The 20,519-nt window shown below is 42.4% G+C and overlaps 1 protein-coding gene across 1 annotated transcript; it reads right to left on the minus strand.

Annotated features, from left to right (window-relative positions):
- Positions 1-932: 932 nt before the first annotated feature.
- Positions 933-15,916, minus strand: gap43 (growth associated protein 43). The gene is made up of 3 exons (XM_054795027.1): positions 15,625-15,916; positions 8,709-9,339; positions 933-2,172 (listed from the first exon to the last, which is right to left on the minus strand). Exons 1-3 carry the CDS (start codon positions 15,652-15,654, stop codon positions 2,093-2,095), a joined length of 741 nt encoding a protein of 246 aa, XP_054651002.1. The 5' UTR covers positions 15,655-15,916; the 3' UTR covers positions 933-2,092.
- Between the last annotated feature and the right edge of the window lie 4,603 nt (positions 15,917-20,519).

A 20,519-nucleotide genomic window follows, 5' to 3' on the forward strand; every position in this document is an offset into this window, starting at 1 on the left:
GTATAATTATTGTCCATAACTGTGTTCTGTGTTAACATTTTTGGTTGTCTGGAACGAATACATTGGATTTACATTATTACATTATTATTACTTATATGTTGTTAAAAGTGATTACAAGATTACAAGTTTAGATTAATAACTAATGGTTTGTTTAAGTTTTTATTAAAATATATACTGTATATAATGCTAAAATGTACTTCCGGTTTTTAATGACCTACTTCCGGTTTAGTTTCGGCTTTCGAGACTACTAAAAGATCGCTTAAAAGTTTAATTATTCGAAAGGAATGCCTTTCACTGTAGTGTTGTCAACACGGTGTCACCACCATCTTTATTGATAACACTGCAGATATACTATTATTACAGCATACTTTACAAGAAAAGAGTTTGAGAAACCTGTGCACTAGGCATCAATGCATCATTGTGCTAACTAAAAATGTAGCAACAATAAAAACCTCTATTATACTAAGAATGTAAACAGCATTATACATACAGTACATCAATTAATAACACAGTCATGTGTTAGTCTTGGTTAGTTAGTCTACGATGATGACGGTTAATGTCTCCCTGTACTAATCTGTCCGTCCTCTGTGCAGGTGGAGTATTTGGATCGCAGTAATAGTCATGACCACAAGAGGGCGCCTGTCATTTACATGTAATCTGAGGCAATTTTGCAATTTTTCACAGATAATTTTCACGTGCAGTCTGACCCTGTCTAGTTGTGAAGCTTAGAGTTGAAAGCAGACAAAAATGTTAGCCATCAAAAGCATACTGAGGTTCTGATAATCAGTCCAGCTTTGTACTAAAATCAAAATGTAAAAATTCATCAATAACAATTCCCCAAATTATGAAATATTAGATTTAATTCCCCCACCACCACCACCCTTCACATTATTTCCTCCTACAGCAGTTTTTGACACAAAAAACACAGTTGATGACGATAATTGGCACATTTGCTTTATTTTGAAAACAGACATTGAAACCATTTTTCTTTTTTTCCTCACAAGTTGGAACTCTTTGATAGGTTAAAATTGGACATTGCACTCACTGGAACATAGGAAAAGTTTTTTAGTTGTTGTTTGCTCGTTTGTGATTCCTCTTTTTCATGTTTTTTCTTGACATCTGCGCAAGAGAATGATTCCAATCATATAAACTGTCATAACAACACCAAAGACATCAAAAAGAAGCCGCCACACCTCTTGAATTTTCAGAATTGCGAAAAAAGTTCCTCTCGGAGGGAGAGTTCCCATCATGCATCTGGTTCGATGGTTCATGCTACTGCTCTCATATTTGGTTGTCTGAATATAAATTGTCTTGGCGAGACATAAATACTACAGCAGATTTCTAAAGTTTATTATTATACGATCATGTCGCTTCAATGGCAACAGGTCCTTTTCTGCAAAAGAGTGTGCAGACTGCTTGTAAAAGGGGTGTAAAGCTTGAGTGATTCAAGCAGAGTAGAGGGAGAGTAATATTATTGTCCTACATGTTGTGTTTGTATGTGTAGTATGCAGCTCTCCAACTGGAAATGTGACACATTTATTTATACATTCTTGTCATATCATATGTTGGTGTTTTCGATACACTCGTAGCATCATGAAAAGTGGAGTTGCATGGTAAAACCAGCTATTTCGTGCACGCACTGGTGGAAGTAGAATGTTATTGGCAACGTGTATGTAATGAAAGGATATTGCAGAGCAAACAAAGATGAATTCATTTGCTTTGCGTCATAAATGTGTGCATATCCAGTTGGGAGTTGTTGTTTTTTTAAATCCACGACCAAATCCTTTACAATACATAGTAAAAGATGTTACAAATCAAATCTTCCTCCTCATCAGCGTCACAATCATATTTCAGAATCATCAACAACAACGACATCATCACCACGTTATCATAGTATTAGCTTGAGCCAAAAAACGTCACGCTGGAAACTCCCCCAACATGAGAAAATCATTGCCACACAAAAAATGACAAACAAATTAAAAAAAAAAAAAAAAAACGGACTGCCTTCTCATTGGGAAGGCAAAGAGCAACCTTTTAAGATTTTTGTTTTTCTGTTTTTCTTCATTCTGCTTTTGGGAGAGTAGATTTTGCCTCAGTCATCCTTGGACTCAGTGGCCTCCGCAGCCGCGTCTGCTGGGGTGTCACCCGCTGCTTTAGACTCCTCTGCAGCATCTGGGGGGAGAGGGAAAGCGAGGTAGGAAGAGTAAGAAGTGAAGGAGCGGGACATTAAAGATGAGTTTTAGGAGGGCAGGAGAATAATAAAACTCTGTTTGGGCCTTTGAGACACTGACCATCAAATATTTTGCATATCATGTTGTTCTTCATGAATTTTATATATCCGCTCTGTACGTATGCTATATATATGCACAGACTGTAAATAATGAAGAAGAGTGCTCCTGATGGTCCCATGAACTATTTAAAGCGACAGTATCCCAACCTGTCATATCGGATCTGGTGTGATGGCCACAGGGTATGCGAATGCAAAAATCATCCAGTGGTGATCTAAAAAAAGCGGAGGCTTGCTGAGCAAATGATTTCGATCAACGTATTACAAATAACAGAATGTGTGCTGTTGTTATTTGAAACGCTTACAGGCTCTGTCCCATACTGTTGTTTAACCATTCTGACTGCCTCCATCGTGCGTATGGTGTCGTACGGCAGCCAATCTTTTGGCCATGGACGGTGGCTAGAACAGCATGACTAACGTCCAAATATGTCTGCTTAAGTATGAAGAACGTCTTTGTGTGTTTGGAACTGTGAACACGCGAGTAAAGTCTGTTTACTTAAGAGTAACAAACGAAAAACATCTGCCTCATCACAACAGTCGTAGCTCCCGGACCGTCCACAACGCTCGTTTTGAAATTATATTTCCACCACTATTATCATGGAATACCTTTATTTTGAAGTACTATCATACTTCAAGTGCCGTAAGTGACTTACTGCCCTGCAGGGGAGCGTAACCATGAGCGGGAAGCCTACGTGAAATATGTAAGAATATAACACGTTCTTTGAACCTGCTGACTTAAAATCTCATAAGAAAGTCAAAAATAAAAAATAGTGCCTTCAAAACTTGCTTAATTTTTGCTGTGTTCAATCATAGCCACATAAAAAAAACATCCATCCATCCATTCTTCTACCGCTTATCTGAGGTCCGGTCGCCGGGGCAGCAGCCTAAGCAGGGAAGCCCAGACGTCCCTCTCCTCTTCGTGCAGCTCCTCCTTGCGGATCCTGAAATGTTCCCAGGCCAGCTGAGAGACATAGTCTTTCCAACGTGTCCTGGGTCTTCCCCAAGGCTTCCAACCGAACGGACGTGCCCTGAACACCTCCCCAGGGAGGCGTCTGGGTGGCATCCTGACCAGACGCCCAAGCTACCTCATCTGGCTCCTGTCAATGTGAAAGAGCAGCACTTCTACTCGGAGTTTCTCCCGGATGACAGCGCTTCTCACCTTCTCTCTACGGGAGAGCCCAGCCACCCAGAAAGCTCATTTCGGCCGCTTGTACCTGCAATCTTGTCCTTTCGGTCACTACCCTAAGGTCATGATCGTAGGTGAGGGTAGGAAGCTAGATCGACTGGTAAATTGAAAGCTTTTCCTTTTGGTTCGGCTCCCTCTTCACCACAATGGACCGATGCAGAGTCCGCATCGCTGCAGACGCTGCACCAATCCACCTGTCGATCTCACATTCCATCCTTCCCTCACTCGTGAACAAGACCCCGAGGTACTTAAATTCCTCCACTTGGGGCAGGATCTCATCCCCGACCCGGAGATGGCACTCCACCCTTTTTCGGGCGAGAACCATAGACTCGGACTTGGAGGTGCTGATTCTCATCCCGGCCGCTTCACACTTGGCTGCAAAGATCCTTCTATAATTCATTTAATTCTATTCTTAAACACAGCTGTGAAAACATACATTTTCATTCTATTGTTGACAAAATGTTACCATAATGCGCATGGTGAGTTCCATTGTTGGAGGGGGACAAGCTGTCGGCCTGACCAGCAACCTTTAAAGTCTAAAAACCAGTAAGCCAAACCCAAGTAACGGTGAAAATGACAAAAAAATGCCAGAGTAACACCAATCGCTATCCAAAGATGGCCGTCAGAAATTTTGAAAACATGTCCAAAGTTTGGAATGGCTAGGACGTCAGGATATGACGTAAACCAGATGAAAAACAAATATAAAAGTCCAGGAAATGTACACCTTTGTTTTTAAGACGGAATGGTTCAAAGGCGCAGTGGGACAAGGTCTTTGCTAATGTAGAGGCTAACGAAGAGGCTATCCACGCGGAAACATTTTCTGGTGAAAAACGGCAAAGTGTTTTCCTTGTCATCCACACAGAAACGGTGCTCTGGGTGCCCTGAAAAGGTATTTTTTGAAAACGGCTTCCAGAGTGGGAAAATCTGAAAACGCTGGCTTGTCGTTTCCGTATAGACAAGCAATTCGCTGCTTTATGAAATCGATGACGTCACGTGACCGGAGCTTTGACGACAAGCCAACATAATATCGGAATATTTTGACGATACCCTATTTCAATCCCAGTCGACATTCTCCTGATGTTTTCTGGTCTTACTCTCCAAAATGACTCGAGGAAGTAATTCCACTGCGTTGTAAGTCGAGACGAGCCTTGGGAAGCGGAAGATGACAGACTTATGCGCATGCGTTCTTGGCGTGTCATGTGGTTCCGTCTGCGTGCCTTGTGTGGGACATCGTTTTCACTCAGTGAGACGTTCCCCTCTGGATGCAACTCTAATCCGGCGCAAGTTTTTTCAACCCGCCAAAAGCAAATGTGGACAGCGCGATAGTTTCTGACCAACCGACCTGAGAGCCTGCAGTTGATGTCATAGTCCACAATGAGCCCACACTCTTTTCTTAGAAAGAAGAGACATTGAAGGATGACATCATTATGTGTGTCCTCGAGTGCGTGTGTGACAGCGAGAATGAGCACAAAGGAGAAGCAGGCCGATCGTGTGTAAGTACTTATCCATGAATGCATGAGTAGATATGACTCAGAGATACGACATCATGAGTCATAGCAAACTTACAGGTAAAGCGTAATTAGTAAATGTGTGCAGTCTGAGTCATTGTAATGTAAAGACACTTTGGCTTAACCATCTCAAATTGATCTTGTGGACGGAGATGAGATCACTGTTTCGGAATGCGGCCTTTGGTTTTTCAAGCTGCCAGTAAAAATCTGTCTATTTATTTCCAATACTACTTTTGCTTCAGGCTACTGTGCGGCTGGAGCCTATCCCAGGTTGCTTAGCGTGAGAGGCATGGTACAAATTGGACTGACAACAGAACTGACACGTAGAGACACACCAAGCGACATTTCAGAGTCTTCTAATACAGCGATGTGCTTTTCTTACCCTTTCAGTGTAAAGAAATCATCGGCTTTTTGTGGCCCACCAAATGACACATAATGCTACTTCTAAACAAACAGACACATAAGCTGCGTCATACAGATAATAAATGAATTTATCGGATATCTCTTCATTTGCACAAGGTCTATTATAGCAGCAGAACTGGTAAAGGCATAGTATGAGTATTAAATAGAATTAAATAAAGAATAAACCACAAAGCCTTACAAAATGTAAAACTAATATAAATATGAACTTTAAAAAGTGCCTTGTAAGTCTGAATATAAAACATCAAAAGTGTTTGTAATTGCGCAAACAACAAATAAACCTCAATCAGAAATGTGCAAAATCTTGAAACTAAGTACAGAAATCTCTCGCCACTTTGCGCTTCAAATTTCGCGGCTTCCCTCCAACACTGTTTTTCAACAATATATCACCTACATGCTTTTATTAGTAAAAAATATATACATATTTAAGCAAATTTTACATATTGTTTGCGGAAATTAAGTCTTTTCAAGCATAAAATGGCTAAATGAACTCAAATGCAAATATAAAGCATTCAGAAGATGCATTCAAAGACGTTGCAATGATACGTAGGAGTCTACACTGGCCGCCAGGTGTCAGTAATGTAACTGTAATGTTCTGTGAGACACACAAGCACCAGACCTGATCCCCAGAACAACAGGCTTTTATTGCAGGTTTGAATTACCACACAACCAGCCGTAACCCCCGGCAAGTTAAAACCCAACTCTGAGCCGCCGACATCACTGCCTGTCTGCCCCCCGACTCAGCTCCCCATGCATCGGAACACGTTTACAACAACACACATGAGTTTTTATGTCTCAAATTGCGTTCTCTCTCTTATTATGTCTACGATGGTGGGTAAAACGGGCGTAAAAGTGACTAAAGGGGTGGTATTTCAGGGGTGGTTCTAATAATAATGTTAAAAACCATATTTAGAAAGCCGTGAACAGGTTTTCTATGCTCTAACTATGAAAATATTTGAATCCTACTTGTCATGGTCGAGTCTGGAGCCAATTTACTGCGAAAAACAAGGGATGACTGAAAACACGAATCAACCACTACACCACCATTGAATGAGAAAAACATATTGAGTATGATTTTATAAGTTGCTAATAAAAGCCAACGCTCCAGATGCCCCTATCCATCCATCCATCCATCCATCCATCCATCCATCCATCCATCCATCCATCCATCTTCTATGCCGCTTATCCTCACTAAGGTCGCAGGTATGCTGGAGCCTATCCCAGCTGACTTCGGCCCGGGAGGCGGGGTACACCCTGGACTGGTCGCCAGCCAATCGCAGCAGATGCCACAAGTTATGGAAAAATAACCAGCGCGCATTTAAATTGACTTGAACGTGGTCAAGCCTTTCTGATCATGTGCCCCCACCAGTGGTTGCGGCCCTAAATAACCACATAGAGTGTTGATGAAAAGAGCTGCCCCTGGAATAAATTAATTTCGTATTTTTGTTCCGAAGGGTATTTGGACGGCATAGTTTGTGACTTCTGTTCTGTTGTGTTTTATTCGTATACTGTAGCCTCAATTCCCATTTTGTCTAAAAGTATTTAAATATACTGTAAGTGCTAATTATTGATATCATGACTGATCTCATAGAAGTTCTCCTCTCAAATCACTAATTTGACTTGTAGTTAGTTTTGGAACGATACCTTGTAGTGTAAGCGATACAGTTTATGGAAATCATGTCAAGTGATAACTAAGTGTGGCATTTCGTGCGGCGCTATCGTTGTTGTCATTGCATGATTTTTAAGTAATCCACTATCTGCTTTTATTCAATCAAATTAGACTCAGGTGCTGTCGTACTGTATAAATGCACAAAATGATCCGACTGGAACAAAAGTTAGCATAATTATTTCCCGGACGTTACAGTATGTTAATCAAGCAGATTGGGGCCAACAGTTCCTAGTGTTTGACAGACGTCCCTGGTGTGGATCGTGACCGGTAAGGATCATTAATCATTCATTTGAATCGAAACACCTGTTATCTGCACTCTGCTCTATGCAGGCCAGCTTTCCCATGGAGGTGGTAACTATGACAACGCAGAGACAGTGCTGCTCCATGACCTAGATTTGGTGCAGCTCAGTTAGTGTTGGTCTGTGTGTGTGTGTGTGTGCGTGTTTCCCACTCACGCCCCCACCTATTCCAAGACTGAGCATGCGCCATCCACTGTACCTGTCTGACCCACATTGGGAAATCCTTGGACAACAAATATCAGTCTTGTGTGAGTGTACCAACCAGTCGCCCTCTGTATTACACACAAGGCAGGGAGATGTTGCTGTTTTTCTGTCTTACCAATATCTACAGTATGTTCTATTCAACTAAGAGTGCAGTTGTGGATCGTACTATCCACAATATATGTACCTTCTGAATACGGTTTTTAACATTATAGAGCCCTCTAGACATGAAATAACACCCCTATAGCTCACCTTTACTCTCGTATTACCCAATATAGTGGATATGATAGCCGCAAATAAGACATATTAGACATAAATGAAACATGGCATTGGGAGAATTCCTTGCTGATATTTTTCTGGACTTCCTGTGGTGGCTATTGTCTCGCCAATGTAATGCAATGGCGGCTGAATGACACCACGTCAGGAAGGCTGGAAATTAGTCAGCCTTTTTGTTTGAAAAAGACGTGTCTCACTGGCAGATGCTCGAAACGCAGCATGAACAGTTGGACACTTCGTAGTTCTTTCCTTCTACTGAATCGTTTCCTAAACTGTAGCTCTAAGCCAGCATGCATACACCTGTCGCTACAGTAACCTCAGTGATATCTAGCGACCAGCGTACAACACTACACATCACGTTTTTAAATGCGTCTTGTGAATGCCTTATATTTGTATTTTCATCCATTTAGCCATTCTTATGCTTGAAATGTTTAATTTAGGCCGTGGTGGAGTGAAGCCGTGAAATTCGAGCCACAAAGTGGCGAGGGACGACTGTATTTTTGCATTTTAAATCTTGTGTGACGTGGTCCTTCATGACAAAAAGTCAAGAGGCCCGTGAGTCTATCCCGTTCTCTTCCTTATCCGCATGCCGTTTCCGTCTTGCAGGATGAGATGCAGGCTGTTTAATCTACTACGCAGCTGTGATGTGTCTGTTAACCAGTGAACGGTGGAGGCCTGCCAAAGAGCTTTAAATCTTGAAGGCATGGCACATAGCTATTTGCTGTGGCCCTTGCCAAGTGAGCTTCAGGGAAGCCCATCAATTCTTGTTTATTGGACTTCTTGATTGTGCAACGTCAAAGATCATTTTGTCTCTGGACTTATGTTTTTAATATATTAGTATTGCTGTTACAACCATCCATACCTTTATCTTTTGTTTGACCAGGCTCCTCCTTCTCAGCTGTCGGACTGACAGCGGCAGGCACATCGGCTTGTCTGGCCTCCTCCTGTTTCTCCTCACCCTTCTCTTCCACCTTTTCCTCAGCTGTAGCGGTGTTGGGACTCTTGGCCGCCGCAGCCGGGGCTTCCACCTCTTTGGGCTTCTCTTCAGCTTTTTCCTCGGCCTTTGGCTCCTCTTTGGGGGCCTCGGAAGGCGCTGTAGGGGAGACAGCAGCAGGTGCCGCCGCTACAGGAGACGTCGCTGCTCCTGCAGGAGAGGGAGCAGCAGCTGCTGGCGAGTTAGCAGGCTTTTCTGCCACCGGGCTTTTGGCTTGGCTCGTTTCCTCCTCCTTTTTTCCCTCCTCTTCTGCAGCATTCTCCTCCTTAACTGGGGACCCCGCTGTTTTCTTCGCCTCCTCTCCGCCCTCTGTTGCTTCTTCTGTAGCAGCAGGACTATCTCCCTCCTTCTCTTCCTCTCCGTCTTTCATCTTTTTCCGAGTTATGTGTCCACGGAAGCTGGCCTGTATTTTGGTGGCAGCCTTGTGGGCCTTGTCTTCCGGTTTGTTGGTAGTGCCATCCTGCTCAATCTTTTGGTCCGCCTCCTCATTTTTCTCCACCTGGTTGCCAAGAAGGGAAGCACATTAACATCTGATGATGTTCTAAAAACAAAGTCTACATTGTTTACGAATCATGAAATAATGGATAGAGTTGAAGGAGACAGAAGGAGTTAGAGGAGACAAGAAAGATGTGGACAGGGTCAGTGAACTAGTATTGGGTTACGTATCTACTGTAAGTCTAATGCAGAAGTACTGGGTCAAGGTTCCAGGAGCAGTTTAGTGAAATACTGTGTAAGAAGGGATGAGGATCACAGTTAGGAGCAGGACAGTACACAAGAAGTTATTAGAAGGGGTCCGTTGTATTACCTTTGGTAACTGGATCCAAAGCTGTCCATCAAATAGTGGGTTGTGTTATGACTCATTTAAATCTAATGAAAAGAAATCAAATCAAATAAAGAAAAGAATGATGAACACTGAAAATGAATCAGTACATTCAAAATAAATGAGCAAACAAATCAGGGTAAAATATTATTTGAGCACTTTAAATAAATGTGAGTACACACCATGAAGCAAACACAAATTGAGCATGCAAGCGGTGCAACATCAATAAGCGGAAATGATAAAGGGGCACAATCAATTTGTTTTTGTGGTTGTTGTTATTTTTGTTTGGGTTGATTCGAGTCCGTCCAGCTAGCAGTGATTTGTAAGGCGTGAGTAGCAGATGTGACAATTTTACGGGCCATGGAGGGGATATTTAGTGCCGTTGTGAATGATGACAAAACACGGAAGCACACATGCCCCTGGGTCGATTGCTTCCATAATTTGTCGCATGGTATGTTAATGGTCCAAAAACGATGTAGTATAATAAAGAATCTTAATGGTACATATGAATAAACCTTACTGTCCTCTAAAATGAAACAAGATCCAATATTGAAGTTATTCTCCGAAATAATGAGCCTTTGCACGGAGGCTTCCTCTCACCAGCCGACTGCTTCAATCTCTTCAGCATTCACTACCATTCCCCTCCCAACTATCACAGGTTACCGTGACAACCGGAGTGCTAACTCATCACAGTGCAGTCTTCTGGTTGGTGCAATGGAAGACTGACATGAATGGCAGTGAACCTGACCCCTCACTAGCCAATAGCATTTTGAATGCATGTAAGACATGCTTTGTGCTAACATTTTTGGCTTTCTGGAAGGGATTCACAGCGTATGAACGCTCTTACAGGCCGAGGTTGGCCCTTTAAGAAGGATTGCATTGTGGGAAGTTGAGTGTCTATCGCTTCCCTCTCTCGTCTGTCTGCACCACCCATTGTTTTCTGTGTCCTGATTGGCTGTAAAAAACATTGTCAATCAATCTCCTTTGTGCCGCCCTGCCGTGTCTCCTGTGTCATCGCTAGCTTGCTTGCTCGCCAGCTTGTAAACGAATCTTCAGTTCACCTGCAGCAATATGTTTTAACAAGGATACAAAAAGCTACAGTACAGCAGAACGCGCAAGGACGGAAAGGCATGGTCACAGGAGTGAAATGTGCGTGAGTGACTTCATTTCTTGTGTCGATCATTAAGGTTGATCATTAAAATACAAACACAGCTTTGAACTAAACAAGACAGAAATGTGATCAAATATTATTGTCTGTCTGAGAAAAGTGTATAAAGTGTATGGTGAGGGCTTTTACAGCCTTAAAATGTATAGAATCAGCAGGCTATTTTGGGAACCCATGCCCCGCGTTAAACGAGGGAACACTAATTGAATTTACATTATTTCTTATGTGAAAAATGTACTCGTTCAGCGTCCGTTTGGGTTAGAAACAAACGAACTAATGATGCTAAAAAGGGTTCCACCGTGTCGCCGAGTCTTGTTTATGTCGGTGACTACGAACAAACAAGAGACTGCGACGCCTAAATGCATCATTTTGGTTTCTTGATTCACTGGCTATATAGACTCTGTGAGACAACTGCCTCTGTGTGGTGTCACATCCGTGTGACATGATTTAGGAGCTGCGGGTCCTACACCAACATGTCATCTTCAGGGTCACTGTGTCAGCTCAATATTGCACCAGTGAAGCCAAGGTGCAGCTGTGCAGCTATATTCACACTGGAGCCCAAGGGTTCAGACGCTATAAATCTTGCCATTTCCGTCACTTTATTAATATATACTGTAACATTACAAGCAATGTAATGACATATAGTGCAATCTTATATAATATTCTATTGTTGTACAAAACTCCTTAAATGTAATGATGTGTATTTTAAAGTCCAACATCTACTTTGCAATGTGGAAATAAACCACAGCAAACGTGATCCAATAGAAAAGATAGCAAATTAGGAGTAATACTGCAAACCATTGAGCGTACCCTGTGTGTAATATGCACAATCTCTGGTGACTTATTGGGCCTTTTATTACATATGATCTCATTGGTGCTTACAATTGCCAGAATTTGACCCAAGCACTTAACTCTAAATAGAATTACTTACTGGCTGCATACAATGAATCAGCCATGGAGCGAACGAGACAGCAACGGATGAGGGTGTCTGAATATGGAGGTATGACATCATTATTGGAACGGAGGGGGTGGTCAGCTACTTTAGAGATTAGGGTGTGTGAGTGCAAATGTAATAACGTGCCAGCAGTGATCTCATGAGTTTATGAGGACGAAGGGGAAGATCATTGTCCTGGTTTGACGCATTTGTGGCATCGTCATTTGCATTATTGATAACGTATTTGTTTTCGTTCCAAAATTCTCTTGATACACCAACTTTTTTGTGGACTTTAATGATTTACTGCAAGGATACTTTGATTTACCGTCAAACCTGTGATAAATTATACAACATACAAGCTAAACGATTAGCCTTATGGCTTCAGTGAATTTAATATGTGATCATAAACTCTTCTAGTTCCCGTTTAAAGTGATGCATTTCTGTGTCTCTCCACGCCATCCAAAAACACTCTCTCTGCAAATCTGCGTCTTGAAGACTGTGACTGTTAATTGAACCCTGGTCACGTACCTTCCTGCAGGCTCCATTCCCCTCTGTATCAGTGCGGCACACTTTTTCATTCACAAATCTCAAACTGCACTTCCCAAAGGTACAGGAAGACCACTCCCTTCAAGCTACAAGAGACCACAAGTTTACACCGATGGCTTCTTCGTAAGATAACATATTTGCATTTTCTGCTTAATCAAAGGGATAATATCAATTAGCCTGCAGTTTTTCCCCAACACCAAAGACGCATTACGTTAATCATTTCAAACTAGATGTGTGTCATCGATATGAAGAGCTGTTGATGGATTTTCATGAAGACGCTATTATGTAACAGAAGACTTAGCATTTTAGATGATTAAATGAACTGTCATCCTCACGTTTAGATTCTGATGATTGACGAGACTTAGTCATGCAATGAATGCCCATGTCGGAGTGTGTTCAGTCCATTATCTGACCGCTGGATGTGTCTGTTACATCTGCAGTCTGTTGCTGCCTCCCCGTCTGCCTCAGCCCTTGGGTGGGTACCAGCTGTTGTGAGAACCACACCCAAGAGTCAATGGCTGTAGGGATAGATCTATAATTTTGCACACACGCGTACACATAGACGTACATACACCATCCCCCATCGGGGACATGGTATCAATCCGCCACCTTCTCCTTGCCTCATTGCCGGTGCCATTAGGGACTTGTTTCAGGAAGCGGGTAGGGGGCGGAGGACAGTTGAGTGTTGGGCTGAGTGATGGTTGAACTACCACACAAGCACTTCTTACAAAAATCAACACAATAGGCAGTGGAATGCACGGAGGGGATCGTTCAATTACATTCATAGCGGTGTTTAATTACAGAAGATTAATTACTCAATTAATCTAAATTAATTCCCTTTAGAAGTGTAGCGATTTGTACATTGTGTCAGGGTGAAAAGCAAAAGCGTCGGTCATCTTATGTAAGTCCTGCTGCAACCATCAGCATTCCAAATGCCGATTTGAGTTGAGCTACTGATGTAAAAACGATCCAGACACACAGCAGCAGCACAGACCACTGGTGAATATCTCCTCCATGCCGTCTTCAGCTATCCTCTCCTTCTCTCTCTTTTCCTCTCTCTCCTCTCCCTGTCTCGCTCACCCAGGCAGACTCGGCGGAGCACCACACCCTTTTAGTCAGCTATCTCCTGCAGATGAGTCGAGAGCAGCACAGGTGGCGTTGACGATGGCCACAGCCCTCGGTCGGCATGTCCCCCCTCCCCTGCTTTTCGGCTGTCAATCACTGAGTGATATTGCAGGATGCAGAGCTTCTTTTAGGACGTGGATACACGGCCATATGCCGGCATCATTACATCCTCTGCAACAGCCTTTAATTCAATTACATAGACTCTCTGTCTGAACAAAGGCTCTGCAATCGCCACTGATCTGACAGGGGGGCGAGGGAAGAGGAGAGCTGAAAGTGGGGGAGGAGAATAGCAGAAGGAAAAGGGCTGGTTGGACATGATGTGGTGGGAAAGTGGAGGATGTAAGAAATGTGGGCTTATGTGTTGAAGTACTATTTAAGAGGAGATAAGTATCTCTGATGGCAGGTGGGTTTCGGCTCATATTGAGAGCGGAGGCAGACATGACAGGCAGGTATGTTCCTGCTATGAGGATTAACACTAAAAAATGGTGGTGGGGCGGAGCTGAAGAGAAGCTTTTATATTGGATTTGATAGGGTTCTGCTTCTTGGGGAGCTTTTAGTGGAAATGAGGGAGTGGAGAAACACAGACTTCAGGTAGAACCACAAACCTAACGCTGCTTTTTCCACCCAAACACGAGTGGCGCTCTGCAGAATATGTGGTTGAATTATATTCAAAGACAAAAGATAAACCCAGAGCTTGCAGCCACTCCCTGTAGTTTTTAAAGCAATGCCAGCATCCACTGCTACATTTTTGTGTCTTCAGCGAAAACCAAAAACCAGTCTTTTCGACAAGAAGCACAGCCTGTCCACCAAAGCAGTGTAGGAAGATACTGTAAGTGTTTAAAGTCCCAGATGGATATTTGGTGGCACTCATGCTTGAAACAGCCTTCTGTGGGGAAAGCTGGCTAAGAAGCCGGTGCCTCACCCACATGGCTGCAGTGTGCAGCGTGCCGGCATTTTTTTCTCTCCACGTTTCCGCCCCTTCTTCCACACCTCCGTCATCCGCGGTTCTGCTACCGTCTAGCTTCATTTCCTTTCCTGCCTTCTTGCACTCTCCCTACCTTCCCCCACATGCACGAGGGCTCATTTCAATCACTCTTTTACCTGCACCTCTTTCTCCCCTCCTCCCTTGCACCTTTTCATGCATAGCCATTGGAAATGTTCATCACTGTGCTCCTGCCACTGTCTTCCCCTCCTGTCTTCTACTTTTACTGCTTGTCTTTCAGCTGTCACTTGATTTCTCTCCTGTCTGCCACAGTTAATATGACTCATCCAGAAATTGATGAAGCAATCAATGCCATCAAAATCTAGCATGTCATGAATCTGATAAAATCGCATTTGATTTAGGATGGCAGCAGTAAAATGACTCAGAAAGAAGGTCCCTATAATGATAGTTAAAATACTAAAGCTTTCTCCTCCACTATTCGGACCCACCCGCTTCCATGCAGCACCTTCTCTGTCTTTTCTGAATTCTGAAACTACCCAACACCACTCTTTCACACCCTTTAAATGAGTGCACACTTCATTGTATCCTCTCTTGGCAGCATCCACTCATAAAGCTGGAGGGCTATGGTAATCTATTTAGAGTCATTTATTCCCATTGTAATCCCCCGAGGCCGCTGACATGATGGTGCTGCTCACTCACTCTGCACCCCACCCTTTTTTTCTCCTCCTCACTGTGGAAATGTACTTTCTTGTGTCACCCACATTTGCTCAAGACAATAGAAAGATGGATTTGACCCCACTGTTGAGGCAGCAGCGAGGACCAAGCGAAAGTTTGCTGCAATTAACGGCGCATTCCCGAGTTTAGTGAAGGTCCCCCGTGAATGAGTGTTTGAGAATACGGCGGCAATCAAGTGTCTTTCAATAATCTTTCACTTTTTATAAGTGCATGATCAATACGAGGGAATGCCCAGCGGCTCCAGATCAAGTTACAGTGTTGAGGCTGCAAATACAGTGTGAGGTCTGAGAGGCATTGTACGCAGCATCCATTCATGCAGGATCATCACATCAACAAGGCGTGTCTAAGGGGTCCCTCTATGAAGACAAACTAGGACCCCAAGTCAAAGCAAATGACCCCAACATCTTCCCTAATGTCTGACTGACTGCAAAGGAACACTCACAAAGTTCAAAGTTGAGATACACCATTCTGTCACATGATCAAGCTGAAGTAAAAAGGCAGAAAAGAGCAGTTTACCGGTTTGGTTCTTCTTATGCAGCACAGCATAGTTGTTGTCGTATCCTCCCTTTTTCTTCTCTGCTTCTTTCTTTCCCCTTTTTTCCTTTTCTCTTCTCCTCTCTTTCTCTCTCTCTCTCGCTCTCTCTCTGTCTCTCTCTTTCTCGTGCACGCTCTCTCGCTTGCTTTCGTGCACACACACACACACACTCGCTCGCTCTCTCTCTTTGGCTGTATCAACAGCTATGCTGTCCAGTGCATTTACTCATCCCAGTCTGCACACACGCGCTCTCTTCAGTCAGTCTGCCTGGTTGCACCTCTCTCTCTCTCTCTCTCTCTCTCTCTTTGCTTGACAATGCCTATAGCCCGCCCTTTCACAACCCCACCCTTCGTCTTGCCCCCTCTTCCCTCTCCTGACTTCACACTATTCCCCCCACCCCCCACTCATAAAGATGATGATCCCCCACCACCTATTTTAAATCAGCGCTCCCCGTTTTTAATATAGATTTTTTTTCTCCTCCTTTCTCCCAACCCTGTTGGAAAAACCTCGACCCCACCCGAGGCCCAAAGACAGGCCGGTGTTTTCCTTTTTTATCTTTTCTATTGCAAGCCCCCCCTTAATAAGTATAACTCAGTGCCAGTTCCTCACACAAGGCTGTCTTTTTGTAAATTACCAAATGGATTGTGCTTTTTCTCCTTGTCAGACTGTACTGTGGCTCTCCTATTAGCGCTGCGAGCCAGAGAGCTCAACATCCAAATTGCCGAGGCAATACCAAAGTATGTTTTCTGGCACTGCCCGTATCTGCACTTGCCAGTAGAGAAGTGTGAAAGCGAGCAGTGACGATGGCGCATGCATGGATGCATGCATACATACGCACACAGCACTCTTAGGACACGTCACCCGCACCACCATCCCACCCACCCCACCCCCCATGCCCAGCGCTCTGTTCTCATGGAAACACTAGCAGATAGACTTGGAGAGCAGAGGAGGAGGAGTGAGTTTGCGTGTGTGACAGCGAGAGAGAGAGAGCGATGGAGAGGAAGGGATGAAGGTAGGAGAAGGAAGCAAGAAGGCCGGGTGTGGCAGCCCGCCCCCCCCCCATCCCCACCCCCATCTTTTTCTCATTTTGCACGCCAGTCTCATTTAATGTGCATGCATTTATCCCCCACATTTATAATCATTAGCGTACAGTAAGGTAGGCAAACACCCACACTCTTGTTTGTCTTTCATAACACACAAACACACAGCGTAGTGTCACAAGAGTCCCCACCCCCGCTCCGACACTAGTGAGTACCAGCAGATGCTACAGACACAAAAAATTAGAGTGGAGGATGGACAGACAGGGAGTAGACGGAGAAGGAGAAAGAGTCGTGCCGTTCGTCTCCGTTACGGGATTGTTCGCTGTGGGGAAATTATTGACCTGCACCCCTGAGCCACAGCCTTCCTGCTTGTTGCTGTGGTGCTAAAGCAGACACATCCATCACATGGCTCCGATGCATCACCACTATGTCACAATCTTTACAAAACCGTATGACATCACATACTGTAACGCAGTTTCCCAGCAGTGCCCGGCTCTACTTTTAGTCAACAAGCATACAAATGTAAAACTCTACCTATTCCGGAATGGACAACGTTATGGAAATGATTTGGCTGTTGATCCTTATCCATATATTAGGACAGCTCGTAGGGGTTTGCCTTACTCTTTCACTCCAGTTCATTTCTTTACAATCAACAGGCGTGTGATTATATGACCACAACGACTTGAATATTAGACAACATTTTCCATGGAAAACAGAAAAGTGCCGTCTGCTGGCCTTAACACAATCAGAAACACTGACCTACATTAACAACTTCAAGTCTAGTATTTGTTCCATTAAATTGTACAAATGTATTCCGTAGTCTATTACCTTCATTTGGTAGCGTGTTGCTCTGCTGCACTGCTTCCAGTACGTGTATGTGCGTGTTGATTTTTGTTTTTTTTGTCCAAACAGCCAATATGTGTTGCCATGTCAGTCTAATCTGCCCAGGGCCTTCAGAATCGGGACTGCTGGCCCATGTCACATACACACAATTAGCAATGGGATGGTTTCTTTATCCAGTGGGATTTCACATTCACCTCACAAGGCCAGCTAGCTGGCCCACAGTGACATGGTTGATGTCTGAAAGCCTGTGGCTAAAATTCAAAGTTACCAGTGCGCTTGAATGCATCATCAAATGAACAGGCAGCGCTTAATTCATCCTGTTCCGAAAAGGAAGAAAGGAGACAGACACAGTGTTGTACATTGTTCTGTGTGTGTTATATGAATAAATAAGTGAGTTTATATATATATATATATATATATATATATATATATATATATATATATATATATATATATATATATTATACATAAGTCAGCCTGGGAAAGGGTTTGTTTGCCACTTCACGTCTTCCAGAGTGTGAGTGTGCTGTATTTTTGTCATGTAATTAGATAAATATTGATTGTGAATTGCTCCAGATGATGTAGTGTAGGTTTTTGTAGTTTAGAGTTGATGTATTTGATGATAAAAGGTTAACTGGGTATTCATTATAGTTATAGTTATTATAGTATTCATTGCCAATTCTGTAATGCCATGCATATTTTTTACCGCGGTTTTGTATATTTTTGATGGCTTTTATAATTGTGACATGATAGTGGTGGTATTATGAGGTGGATTTGGTTGCTTAAGTTATTATATATGCAATATATCTATATATGCAAACTAACACCACCAGTGCACATGACTGCAGAGCACTCTGTCACACGCAGACGGTATGTGAGCAGAGCAGAAAGACAGCACTTATGACGCTTTTTGCCTCATATAGTTGTAATTTATGCATTCTCGCTGCTGTAATTTTAATGTCGGTCCGTGTCTTCAGTCCGTGTAGTGTTCTTGGCTGAGTGTTTCATGAACACACACTGTTGCCAACTCCTCAGTAAGAAAAGTAGCTATTGGCTGTCCTAGAAATCACTAGATGACATCATCGACTAACTTGCATATGATGTTGTAAGAGATGCTGTAGGAAAAAAGCATAACCTCATAGGAGAGACAACAAAGTGACAAGGCGAGATCGCCTTGCACATGCTCTCAGTGTGCTGCTTTGCTGTGGGGCGGAGTGGGCTTCTCAGCAGCTGCTGCTCAGTGAGAACAAGACGTGCTTTCACTTTTAAGCCTGCAAATACCAGAAAAATCGCCAATGACGGCAGAAAAAGTCGCTAGATTTGTCGCTTTTGAGAAAATATGTCACCAAGAGGGTTTGGAAAATCACCCGATTTAGTTGCCAAGTTGTCAAAATTGGTGCAGGTAAAAATAGCAGAATATAAAAACAACCAAACTATCCAACCCAAGTCACAAAAGCATGTCCTATACATTAAACATTGCTTTATGCAGTTTCTACTGTGCGGCTTTTAGTCTAAGAATATTTTTTTTCATATTTGGTCAAGTCCAAAGTACCAAACCACAAGAACACCACTTTAGCAAACCACAGAGTTATGATGCTAATTTAAAAAATAATGGTGGTCAATGAAGCAGTCATCAAACTGTCAAGAAATATGATAAAATATGAATGAAATATGACTCGCTGATACTGAAAACATGATTTTTAAAAATATTGCTTTTGTCTTCATGCTGCTGGTTCGTGGGTCTTGCTTTTTTTCTTATATTATGACTTAAAAAATAACTTATGTATGTTTAAATATTTCAACTGTATGGTACTAAAATGATATTTTTCTTTATAATATTACAAATGTATTCTTATAGTTTTTTCCATTTCTGCTGGGTTTTTTTCCAAGAATGTCAACTTTCTTCTTCTCGTAATTATAACTTATGAATTGTAATTTTTTCCGGAACCTAATTTTCCAAAAATTATAACTTTTTGTTGTTTTTACAAAACATTTTTTTCTTTAATATTTCAACTTTACGCAACTAAAATGGCGTTATTTCTCCTCATAATATTATTCCCGTGAAGTTACAACCTTTTTCTGCTTAAATTTTATTTTATTCTTGTAAAAAATACAGACTTTTTTCCATTTTTGCTGTTTTTGCTGGGGGGTTTTCTTGTTAAAATGATGTTTCTAGAAAGTGCCGCAGGCCAATAACAAAGCACCCCTGCTACAGGATAATGTCGTCTAATGTAACTCAATCTACATTTGAGGACAACAACCCTACAAAACAAAGGATTTTTGTACAAGAGAATCTGGGACTGAAAACCTTTCGTTACACTTTTCATAAACGACTGGATTTGGAGAATGACATAGACCCAGACATCATTTTTTTCCCAATATTAATTGTTTATACGACACTGATGAGCAATACAACAGGCCCATTAAAAGTAAGAGTACATTGTTAATTATTCATTTTAACGGTAGTCAGCTAAACTAAAAACTATGAAAACGTAGTTTTCATTTGTGTCTCTTATTTCGTCCTCTTATCTTATCTGTTATATATTATTTAATAGTTATTATACTGTATATCCTTGCATTCATTTATTCATCATGAATGTTATTTACTAATCGATCTATTCTTGCGTTTACGTTATTGTGTGAACATTATCAGTAATTACTGAGACATGGAGACGAGGTAGGATTAAGTAAGATTTGCTTTTCCTACTCCCGTTGGGGAAATTGCACTGTACAAAGTGAAATCATATTACTGTACAGTACGTTCCTTTTTGTAAATGTGTTAAGCATGTTTGAAATGAACTGACTACTTGTATGACCAGGAAGACAAATCTTCCCAGGCTGGTGAAATAGACATGATGAGTGTAAGGTGAGCTTTAAAAACAATCCGAAGCAGGTTGGCCTGACCCAGTTTGAGGCATCTTTAAACATATCGAAAAAAATTGTTATCGTTTTTCAGTGCAGGATTTGCTTTTATGTATCATATATACACACAC

The sequence above is a fragment of the Dunckerocampus dactyliophorus genome, chromosome 12 (assembly GCF_027744805.1).
Source record: "Dunckerocampus dactyliophorus isolate RoL2022-P2 chromosome 12, RoL_Ddac_1.1, whole genome shotgun sequence".
Taxonomy (NCBI): Eukaryota; Metazoa; Chordata; class Actinopteri; order Syngnathiformes; family Syngnathidae; genus Dunckerocampus; species Dunckerocampus dactyliophorus.

What these genes read in the sequence shown, in the direction of transcription:
- gap43 (XM_054795027.1), bottom strand. Translation starts at nt 15,654, where the DNA reads ATGCTGTGCTGCATAAGAAGAACCAAACCG. An exon ending in GCATAAGAAGAACCAAACCG is followed by an intron (nt 9,340 to 15,624) that starts GTAAACTGCTCT and finishes CTTGGCAACCAG; the next exon opens with GTGGAGAAAAATGAGGAGGC. An exon ending in TGGTCAAACAAAAGATAAAG is followed by an intron (nt 2,173 to 8,708) that starts GTATGGATGGTT and finishes CTCTCCCCCCAG; the next exon opens with ATGCTGCAGAGGAGTCTAAA.